General features: G+C 40.8%; 1 protein-coding gene across 1 annotated transcript; it reads left to right on the top strand.

Annotated features, from left to right (window-relative positions):
• The first annotated feature begins 3,595 nt into the window (after window positions 1–3,595).
• LOC128200541 (uncharacterized) lies at window positions 3,596–4,549 on the top strand. The gene has a single exon (XM_052894306.1). The coding sequence runs from the start codon at window positions 3,596–3,598 to the stop codon at window positions 4,547–4,549; it is 954 nt and encodes a 317-aa protein (XP_052750266.1).
• The last annotated feature ends 7,843 nt before the right edge of the window (window positions 4,550–12,392 follow it).

Here is a 12,392-nt window from a genome sequence, read left to right as displayed (position 1 = left end):
TGTTCCTATGTAGAGTCGTAGAGAATCTAAACGGACACGGTTCAACATTCATACATATATTCTTTATTGCACTAAAACATACAGTAATAATGACAGTAATAACTTAGGCAAACGTGAACTTATCTCTAAAAGAGATTTCTTCCAGTCAACCTAACACAATGGCATAGAAAGTAGTGAGTGGGCAGCAGTAGTGCAAAACAGAAATCAAAACAATAATAATAAATATTTACATATTTATTACGAAATATACTTCAATTTTCATAGAACAAATTATTTCAAGATTTTCAGGGGCTTATTATGTGTGGTTAGCATCTGACACTTTTACAGATTAAAACGAGCTCCTCGATACTACAAGCTGAATTGAGTTTTGAAGCCACAAGTAGGTCAATGCAAAAAGGCTGCTCTACTTTTGATCTGAATTGAATCTGTTTCATTTTAAATTTTTAAATGTTAATTATAATAAATTGGTTGCCTCTAGTCTGTCAGCAGGTAGTTCTGAAACGCAATTGTGCAGTAGTTGTTTGGTGGAAAAATTAGAATAATAATAATAATAATTTATAATAATAATTTATTTATTTGCTCGAAATGTGGTAATAATAATGGTCTTAAATATAATAGATCAATTTGCCTTATCTAAAGGCATGCAAATTTAGTATTATAATTTAGTGGCCTACGTATATTAATAGCCGAGTAGGATCAAACCATAAAATATATTAGCAGTCACACACATACTAATAGTAGCAGAATACACAACAAATGCAATAACAAAAAAACAAAAGAATACAGAAACAAATACAAATACAAACTAAACAAAAACAAATACATAACAAGTCAATAATATAACAAATGTCATACAATACAACTGAATTACACATTTACATACATACATTAAATTTTTTAAAAAGTCATTTATTGAATTAAATTTAATTAATAGAGATAGGTAACATTCGATATTTATATATTGATTTCATCTAAATATTGATAACCGCCCATTGCGATATCGCCCATACCAGTCGGATATCGATATCCATTACGAGCGAGTTCTTCTTTACGATATTGGATAACCGATAGTTAATATATCTGGAGGCGGGCCTGTGTTTCTGCTTCTAGAGTATAATGTCAGAAGTACAGATACAGGCCTACCCTACTTCCTCCTTCAGAGGGGGTGGGGGGGCGTGGTCTTGAGGGAGAGCGCAGAAGTCGTGTAGATCCTCAAGGCAAGTGCGGTAGACTAGCCTTCACGAGGTTGCCGCCTTGTTATTGGTCTAGTTCCTTAAGAAATAGACGTAACTAAAACTGCCGTGCGTCCAAAGCAGGGATGGAGAGGTCATGTCCTTGCGTGTTCATCATCAAACAAGACTGATGGTGGATAGTAATGACCTCCCGCGTGTTTGTGCCGTGCGCGGAGACCCGTACGGAGGGATGAAGGAGTCCTGGAGATTGAGTGCAGCAGTGTGCCGGCGGTAGTTGTACGCTGCTCACAACACATCTCTTCGGTCTGGATTTCCTCTCAAACGGGCGGTCGTGGAGTAGCTAACCACGATCAATCGGCTGCGACATCCCATAAGCGGGTTGTTAAGCGAGGATCGGCGATTTGGGGAGGGATAGTCGGCGCGGCACGGCGTCTCGAGGTAGAGCCTATGGTATTGTCTCGTGCCGTAGGTGCGCTCTTGATGCTTTGCTGCGTGCAGATTCACCTTCTTCTCAAGTTGCTGAGCCTATACCAAGGGAGTAGCTCTGGCGATCATTCGTAGAACGAATGACGTCCCCGACGTGAGGGCTCCGTGGCGGGTGGAGAGCTCCTGAGGTGAATAAAACCAAACAACCTCATGGACAATGAGACAAATAACGAAACAACAAAACCAACATCACAGGCTGCGTCATTGGATGCGCCTGAACATCAATTACCAAAGGCTGCGTCGTCGGATGCGCCTAAACATTCAGAACAAAGGGTTGCGTCTCAGGATGCGCTTAAGCGACAACCGCTCAAGGCTGCGTCCTCCGATGCCCCTAAGTCTAAAAATGCAAATGATGCGCCGAAGAAGGCTGCGTCCAAGGATACGATGAGGAAGGTAGCGGTACGGAATGCGCCAACCCAGGCAGCGTCCCGAGATGCACCATCCACGTCGTTGTCCAAGGATGCGCCGTGCAAGGCAACTCCCTCTACCCGACCAAGGACGGCTACTACAACGGTGGAACCAAGGAAAGACGCACTCCGAGATGCGCCAATTAAGGCTGCGTCAAAGGAAGCGTCCTCCAAGGGAAAACCAGTGGTGCTGACCGAGGCTGTGGCGGAGGGTTTGTCTTCAAAGGCTGCGTCAGATGCAGAAATAGACTATCCAACGATGGATATGTCATCCCTTAAGGATGCCATACAATCACCATCAGACTCAACCTGGAAAACAATAACAAAACCAATATCGGCCTCTAAGAAGCGGCGCCTTAAAGCCAAAGCGAAGGCAGCGGCACAACGTGCATTGGCAGCAGATGCTGCGAGGCAGATCGCGGGACCGGGTTCTCGCCCAGTGGAAACCAAACCAGTAGGAGAGGTAACATTGGGCGGGCCCTCGGCACCTGCGTCTGTCGGTGCGAGTGCTACGCCTTCCACAGGCATACGCAAGCGCAGCATGAAATCAAGAGGTCGAAAGAAATCAGGTAATAATCAACAAAAACCAGAGCCGAGGGCGCAGAAGCGTGCACGTCCAGAGGATTCTGTAACACCGACTGGGGTTGGTAAAAAACCCAAAACCAACAAACCCCGAACGGTGAGAGGAACCGCTGCGTCGTACGCTGAAGCGGCCGCAACCTTCATCGCTAACGAGCTCTGCGTTGCTGTTATGATGGAACCCTTCTCTGACATGACGCAAGAGCAAGCTGAAGGTATTCGGCAAGAAATAGAAGGCAAGCTTCGGGATGAGCTCATGGCGGAACCGGATGCTTCCCTTGAAACTGAACCAAACGATATAAGGTTCCGAGGCCGAGCACATTATGCGGATGGCGTCCTCAAAACCTGGTGCGAGGATGCTTTCACGCTAGCCCGGCTTAATCGGACCGTTCAAAACATGGCCTCACCGGTAGCTAATTCAAAATTGGTTGTCAGGCCACAATCAGCTATCCCAAAGAAAGTACCGTGTCTGCTATTCGTACCGGGTCATACTGGCGATTCAGCTGCACTACGGAAGCTTTTGGCGCGGCAGAACCGCAACTTGAACATTAACTCCTGGACACTGACACACGAGAGGGCCAGATCGGATCCCCCAGGAACCTGTCTGTTCTTCCGGGTGCCGGAAACGGATGCTAATCTGTTAAAGGCCCAGGACAGAAGATTATATTACCTCATGGGGAACATTTATATTCGGTTTCTGGATAAAGATGCTTCCCCACAACCCAATACAAACCCCACGCAACAACCGGAGGAGGCGCGAACCTTGACGCAGAGCGCGGCACCTAAGCCGACATTGTCGACGAGGGAAGCTGCGACCGTGCCTGGGCACGCGGAACCCCCGATTGCGATGGAAGTGCAAAATCTGCCTTCTCCGAGATCTATCTCGGATGAAGAGTGCTTTCCGGAAGGGGGGAGAGAGTGAAACCAGCGATGGTGTCCTCTACTCCTCCCCTCTCCGGGAAGACTAAAATCATACAGATCAACCTCCAGCACAGCCAAACTGCAACGGCTTCCTTACGCAGAGTGCTGGAAAACAACACACAGACCATATCACTGATCCAAGAGCCGTGGATCAGGAAAAACAGGATATGTGGTCTTGGAAACAGCGGAGGAAAACTTCTTCTAGACACCTCCGTAAGTAAACCGAGAACATGTATACTAGTACCGAAACATGTACCAACATTACTAATCAACGAATTCTGTTCAAGGAACCTGACAGCAGTCAGATTAACTAGGACAGAACAGCATCTCCCGGATATTGTCCTTGCCTCCGCATACCTGCCGAGCGACGAGGACATACCAACTCCGGAGCTCAACCTATTGGTCGAGTTTTGTGAGAGGGAGAAGCTGGATCTGGTCATCGCTGCCGACTCCAACGCGCATCATACCCTTTGGGGTAACGGCAAGTGCAATAACAGAGGTGAGGAAATGCTGCATTTTATTTTTAGTAATAACCTTACTCTAATTAACAAAGGTTCTGAACCTACCTTTATAAACGCTCGATCACAAACTATTATAGATTTAACTCTAACGACTGTTGGTATTTCGGAATCTGTTTGTGACTGGCATGTATCCAATGAAATATCATGCTCAGATCATAGATGGATTCGATTCTCCATTAATATGGAGTTGCCCAAACCACAGCCTAGACGTATACCTCGAAGGACTGACCAACATAAATTTCTTACACTGGTCAGGGAAAAATTTGACAATCAACTGCCACTACTAGACGATTTAGCGGTAACAGATCTGGACGATAGTGCAAACTACATCACGTCCATTTTAACCTCAAGCTATGAACAGTCCTGTGCCCTAACCACACCACAGTATGGGGGAGGCAACACTGGTGGTGTCCAAAATTGGAAAGACACCGTCGTAAGTTAAGGAAATTGTTTAACATAGCCATGAACAAACGGTCACAAGAAGACTGGAATAAATACACAACATCCAAAAAACAATATAAGAAACTCATACGCCAGAGAAAGCAAGAATGCTGGAGGCGTTTTTGTACAAATATAGAAAACAATAACCAGGCGATTAAAGTAAAAGCATGTCTCTCTAATGAGAAAGATCATACAATAGGTTGCCTCAAGAAACCTGATAATAATTATACAAAGAACGACACAGAAACAACCGAATTGCTACTAACCACACATTTTCCAGGATTCCAGACTACTGCGGAGTGGTCATGGGAACCATACAAGGAAAGGGAAACCAGTAGCTCGGACTGGGAAGTAGCAAACAGAGTTATAGATAAAGAAAAACTACTATGGGCAATCAGTACCTTTCTACCATTTAAAGCGGCAGGCCTGGATGGAATATTTCCAGCCCTTCTGAAATGGAGCGGGAGCGTCATAGCTGACTACTTAGTACAGCTGTTCCGAGCGTGCATAGCTCACCGTTACATACCTTTGAAATGGCGTGAGGTAAAAATTATATTTATTCCTAAACCAGGTAGAGGAGATTACACTGTGGCCAAATCCTTTCGACCCATCAGTCTCACCTCGTTCTTTTTGAAAACTTTGGAGAGACTATGTGACAAAGAGATTAGATGTCAAGTCTCCCTGTGCAAACCTTTACATCCTAACCAACATGCTTACAGTGAAGGCAAGTCAACTGAATCAGCACTTCATAACGTAGTATCCCGAATAGGCAATGCATTGCAATCGAAGCAGCCAACCTTAGGTGCATTTATAGACATCGAAGGGGCATTCGACAAAACAAACTTTGCCAGTATAAGTCGGGCACTAGCTACACATGGAGTAGAAATAACACTTAGAGAATGGATACATAACATGCTTAAACAACGAGCTATACAATTTACTGTAAATACTACCACACGAGGAATCGTCGGTAGGGGCTGTCCACAAGGCGGTGTACTGTCACCACTATTGTGGAATATAGTCGTAAATGAGCTCATAATAGAGCTTAACGATAACAGCCTCTACACGGTAGGTTATGCGGATGATATAGCTGTACTTTTAACAGGAAGCTTCGAAGGTACTCTGTGTGATCGCATGAGAGTAGCTTTTGAAATAATTGAGAGATGGTGCACACAGCATGAACTCTCGGTTAATCCTACAAAAACAGAATTAATCATGTTCACAAATAGAAGAGTTACATGTCCTTACAGACTACCAAAACTCTTCAATACGGAACTGAAACTTAAGGAAGAAGTCAAGTACCTTGGCATAATACTAGACAGTAAATTGCTTTGGAATAAACATCTTGACTACAAACTTAACAAAAGCACAATTGCATTCTACCAGTGCAAAAAGATGCTAGGAAACAAATGGGGTCTTTCGCCAAAAATAACTCTATGGCTGTACAGAGCTGTAATCAGGCCAATGTTGGTCTATGGTGCACTGGTTTGGTGGCCGAGGACAAAACTATCGACCACCGCCGCCAAACTAAAAAGCTTTCAGAGACTGTTTTGCTCTTCTGTCAGCGGCTGCATGAAAACAGCTCCTACAACAGCAATAGAGTTGGCCCTCAACATAACACCCCTAGACCTGCACATACAGCAGGAAGCGGCGTTAGCCGCTATCCGACTAATGCATCTGGATCTATGGGGTAAAAATCACTACAGTCCCCACACTTCTATTCTGAACCAGGCAATCGAATATGAACCTTTGATTGCGGCTCCGTGCGACAGGACTCATAATCATTATATATTTAACAAAAAATACCAAATACAAATTCAAGAAGAGGAAAAGGACCAATCCGGTGTACATGAATTACGCATATACACCGATGGCTCCAAAACCGAGAACGGTTCAGGAGCCGGAGTCTTTTCCTTAGACCTGAATATAAACGTGCACATACCGCTTGGCGTACACAGCTCAATATTCCAATGCGAATGTGTTGCAATAACCGAGGCTGCTGCAGCTGTACATAAGCTAGGAATAAATGGTTTTAGCATTAGATTCTTATCTGACAGCGCAGCAGTACTAAAAGCATTACGAAACAACAAGACAAACAACAAATTGATAATTGAATGCCACCATTCACTGGATAGGATATCTTCCAATAACCGAGTTATCCTCCAATGGATAAGAGGGCACAGTGGATCTTATGGTAACGATGCCGCAGACGAACTGGCTAGAAGAGGCTCAGGAACGAGGGTGGTAGGCCCGTATCCACTTCTTCCTCTTCCGTTCTCGCAATTTCGAATGTGGATTCGTCAAAGATCCGCTGACATACAAAACCAAAGATGGATACAGGCTACTGATTGCAGACAATCAAAATTGGCCGTACCTACGTTGAATCAACGACTATCAAAACGTTTATTACATCTAGATAGAAAAAACCTCAAAATAATGACAGGGACAATAACGGGTCATTGTCCATTAAACAAACATTTATACACAATAGGAGCCACAGACAGCCCTCTATGTCGAGGCTGTTTCGACGCTGAAGAAACGGCTGCTCACGTAATCCTGGAATGTGAGGCTGTGGCCCATCAACGTTTAGAAATCCTCGGAACGGTGAGGTCGCTCCGTGAAGCCTGTGAAGAACCCAGGAAGCTTCTGCGCTTCTGGGCGGAGCTAGGTTGGCTGTACTAGCCACGACTCACACGCACAACGGCCCAAATGGGAGGCTAAGTGCGGAAAACAGAGTCTTTCTTACATTACATTACATTACAATATATCTGTTATTAGACCAATACATGTATAGATATTGTTCTTACTACAATATATAGATGTTGCTATAAATATAAAAAACTGGACAGAGAGAGAGAGAGAGGCCTATAAAATTAAAGACAGCTAAATCCAAGTCTGTCAAATGTTTAGGAAAATACAAAAACTAATAAATTGTCAAGGATATGGAACGATATTCTATATTTTGAATCAGATTGAAAAAAAAATTAGAATATTAGTAATAATTTGAATTTTAATTAATGGAACTTTTAATTAAGAGAAATATATAGATACCAGAGAGAGACTTTGTACAAAACTCGATTGCTTGAGTACCTCTGTCCCATTCGAGTTTCAACCGTGAAGCAGTTGTGTTTGCATGGCTGTGTTTCGGTTTGAAGGGTGGGATATGGCGTGAATTTACAGGGTACAGAGGAATAACACCTGAGTCCTCAGGATTGGCAACGCATGGGGGGTATCATGGGCGAAACAGTATACTCTGTTATGTCCATGGTACTGCTCATGTCTATAGGCAACGGTTACCGCTTTCCATCAGGTGGGCCGTCAGCTTGTTTGCCATTCTAAGTTGTATAAAAAAAAATTTAAGTACATAGTGAAAATTAAATCGATTTTATGGCGTCTAGCTGCCTTTTATTTTATAGGCCTTAGTTCTAATCTAGATGACTTTTGTACGAAGTTTCCTTCTGGTGTAGAAGAGCATATGAGAATTGTTAGTAACAAGAGTTTTTTTTTTTAATGGATGATAATGGAATGGTAACCCCACCCGCGCTATCGGTATACACCGGCGGAGTACCAGTGAAGGATGATAGGTGAGTATGAAGCAGGTCAGTTAGCCCATCGTGACGAATTCAACAAGAAGTGTTCACGATGGTTTCTAGGGGGAACCACGTGGAGGTAGACCTAATAAGGCATATTGCTAGCAATGGGGCTGTCAAACTCCATTACTAACAATTCCCCCCACTAACAAGAGTTACATAATGGACTTGTTGCTTGGTAGCAAAATGTTTAATATTACAATACAATCGTTTGTGTGTATGTGTGTGTAGCAATAGTTGAATCAGACGTGTTGAATAATTTTCGTTATCGGAATTTTCCACTGTAGAACAATTGCAGTGGTTCGATCTTACTGCGGTCGAAACAGGAACAGCTGCTTAGTATGTGGTTCAGAATAATTACGTATACAATTTGTTTATTTATTGTATGCTTTTGTATATTTACATTAAATTATATTATAAATACTAGCGGCCCGGTACGTGCTTCGCTATGTATAAAGTGAAATAATAAAAAAAATATTTTAAATGACCGCATGAATGACATAACAACATGCTTGTACTGTCAACACTGAAAAAAGTTTCAATTTGACAGCACAATCCCGAACTTAAAAAAAGTTTGAATTTGACACAAAAATCTCCATTAACAAAACGATCCGCCATTTATTGAATTCATTTGTTACAAAAAAATGTGATAAATGAAGAACCGCTCGACCGATTTTGTGCAAACTTCACATAAACCATCTACTAAATAGTCCGAACAAATTGGTTTGGATAGGTGAGCCCGTTCTTGAGAGATAAAGTTACAACGAAAAGTGGCATTAGTTTTTATATATATAGATAGATTATGTTAAATCATAAATGTACAAATACGGACTTATCAGTTTTATTTTATCAGTTAAAGGGGTTTCTTCCAGTCAACCTTGAGAACCAGAAAGGAGAAAATATCTATAGAGTTTGTATATAAAGCATAACATATGGTAAATATACCATATGTCATTGAGTCTTCACTGCTGAATACAGCAGTGAAGACTCAATGGCGAATATAATAATAAACTTTATTTCTAGAAATGAAGAAAAAAAACAAAATTAGTCTATGGAACAATATAGCTATGACCCCCACACTAGGCAAAGCCTGTCTCGTGGAAAGGATAACGATGATGAAATTGATTTTTTTTTATACAAGTTAGAATGGCAAACAAGCTGACGGCCCACCTGATGGAAAGTGGTAACCATCGCCTATAGACATGAGCGGTACCATGGACATAACAGAGTATACTATTTCGCACATGATACCCCCCACGCGTTGTCATTTCTGAGGACTCGGGTGTTTTAACTCCAAATACATATTTCTATATGTATTTATTATTATTATATGTAATCGTACTTTGTAAATTGTTTATTTGAGTTCTAAATAGAGGTATAATAATGTTCAATCAATTTAATGGACACTCAACGTTATAAGAATTCAGCCTGTATGCTATTCTTATAACTCGAAATATAAATATAATAATCTTTTTATATTTATGATAGGATTTATATTTATATTGTAGTATAATAACTACTTATATGGGGCAAAGGATAGTTAGTAACACAAGGTTCCCCCTCGAAACCATCTTGAATAATTCTTGTTGAATTCGTCACGATGGGCTAACTGACCTGTTTCATCCTCACCTATCATCCTTCACTGGTGCCCCGCCGGTGTATACCGATAGCGCGGGTTGGTTTACTATTTCATTATCACTTATAAAAAAAAAAAAAAAAACAAAGTTGTAAAAGGCAATTAAGGGAACTTATTTATCTAGGGTTGGTTCTTCTTAAAATATCACCAAAGCCTAACTTCAGTTGCCACTTCGCCTGCTAAACATGGCAACTACTGGCAACCCCCCCCCCCCATAGGGGGAACCCTATGTTCAACGGTAGACAGTTAATAGCTGATAGGATGATAATGCTTATTGTGAATTAACTTAATTTGGCCACATCACATTTGGTCACACAACGAACGCATGCTATAGTTACGACGGAACATTTTCACTGCTTATTTATCACTTCGTGGGATTTCAGTGACCCTTCAGATAAACATACACTTAATAGATTCATTTATTCGTATATCGCAAATTATAGTACTCTCAATAATGTGTCCACTTTGCTTTTGGTATTTTACAATTTGGAGGTAATGGAAAAAACAATATCATTATGTGTTTAGCATTAAACACTGATTAGCAGCTGGTCGCACTGTTGTTTGTGAATTGAGGTAATTACCACGTCTCTCACCTGTCAACGTTAAAGCTTCGCTCAATCCTACGCTATAGTTTTTTTTTATGCATGATAATGGAATGGCAACTCTGCCTGCGCTAACGATATTCCTTGATGGGGCACCAGTGATGGATGATAGATGAGAATGAAAAGACATATTAGTTAGACTATCGTGATGGATGTGGAATTCAACACGATGATTTCGAGGTGGGACCACGTGGAGGTCGACCTGACAATGTATATTAGAGCAATTAGACTGGTAGTTCAAATTACTAACAATCCCTTTCCTCCTACGCCAGAGTATAATTGGATTAATTCCACTGAAACGTATTACACTCTAACTTAGTAAAAATATAAAAACAAAACGAATAATTGGTTTGACTGGAAGTCAGTCTGATGTTGTCTAATAGCAGTTCAAATTACAAATTGAATAATTTATTGAATGTTTCAATTCGTTACTAATTTCATTCAGAGATTGTTTATATTAGTACATTACTGCAGCGGCCAGCAACTGGGGCATTGATGGACAAACGTGCAAATGTGGGCCGAGGCGTAGCCCAGGCACACATACGTGAGTTCATCAATGCCTAGTTTTGGCCAAGGCTTGTATAGTACTTTTCTTAAACAATGCGCGGAAATCAAAAACACAATTTTACTTTTTAAGTTCAATGACGAATAACAAACAATAATAATTTTTCACGCGCCATAATGTTACTTTGTTTTTTTTTTCAATAAACAGCTTTCTATTTGCAAGCCAGTTCGAAATTGAAATAAAACCTTTTACTAGTTACCTCCTTGGTAGCCATGTTTCGAAGTAAAAGGTCATTCCATTTTTAAAGTACAGGACAGATATGAGTTTACATAGTAATTTATCTGGCCGCAAAACACGACAGATATGGATTTTCATACAACTTTTGCCGGCCGCTGCCCGCATGTATCTGGCCAGTACGGCAATTTTGATTTATCTCTAAGAAGATTGTCAAAATAATACTCACATTTCCAAGCATCGTTGAGAAATAATAATTTAAATCGAACTTGGTTACCTTTCCATTAAATCCATTAAAACAGACAATACGTTATGCCACTATTCTCGTATATGTTTTGTAACGTAGTCAACTTACATTGTGGTCGAGTAGGCGTTATATTATAATTGATATAAAAAAAATCCAAGATGTCAGAGACAAAATAATGAGCGATAGTGACGTAGGTGTCTATGAGAGAATAATAAGCATTCTCTTCAATTTTATTTATTAAGTTAAATTTTGATTTATTAAGTTAAAGATTGTCAAGATCCCACAAAAACCAATTTGAATTGTGACATAATTAGTAATTTTTTTTTAATTATTGCAGAATTTGGAAGGTTGTTATCTGTTGAGAAGAACCAGCAAGAAACTCAACAGTTACTCTTTTTAATCTCTGTTAACATTATGTACATTTATTTAAATATTTAAAATTACATGGCCGTTAAAAGTCAATGCATGATCGACTAACACCATGCACATTTATCATTTAAGTAATCGTTTAGTGTGTAATAAATAGGTTTTATTCAATAAGTGTTTTTTTTAATAACAGTTTTAAACTAAAAGATAGATCCAAAATATTCTTAGGTATCTTGTTATAATATTTTTTTTTTATACAACTTAGAATGCCAAACAAGTTGATGGCCCACCTGATGGAATGTGGTAACCGTCGCCTATAGACATGAGCAGTACCATGGACATAACAGTGTTTTCTGTTTCGCCCATGATACCCCCCATGCGTTGCCATTCCTGAGGACTCAGCTGTTATTCCTCTGTACCCTGTAAATTCACGCCATATCCCACCCTTCAAACCTAAACACAGTCATGCAAACACAACTGCTTTACGGTTGAAACACGAATGGGACAGAGGTATCCAAGCAAATGACTTTTGTATAAAGTGTCTCTCTGGTAAAAACATTTAATGTCCATTCCCATAAAAAACCTATTAACTTGGGTCGCGTCAGTTTGACCGTAACTTTATGGACAATTGACGTACGACGCATAGCAATGTTGTGATTCTGTG

Source organism: Galleria mellonella, unplaced genomic scaffold (assembly GCF_026898425.1).
Source record: "Galleria mellonella isolate WM207_F2 unplaced genomic scaffold, CSIRO_AGI_GalMel_v1 utg21, whole genome shotgun sequence".
Lineage (NCBI taxonomy): Eukaryota > Metazoa > Arthropoda > Insecta > Lepidoptera > Pyralidae > Galleria > Galleria mellonella.
Note: the sequence above shows the minus strand (reverse complement) of the source record. Positions and strands in the feature narration are given on the sequence as shown.

Bases quoted from the DNA above. Each gene is read 5' to 3' on its own strand.
- LOC128200541 (XM_052894306.1), top strand. From the start codon at position 3,596: ATGGTGTCCTCTACTCCTCCCCTCTCCGGGAAGACTAAAATCATACAG.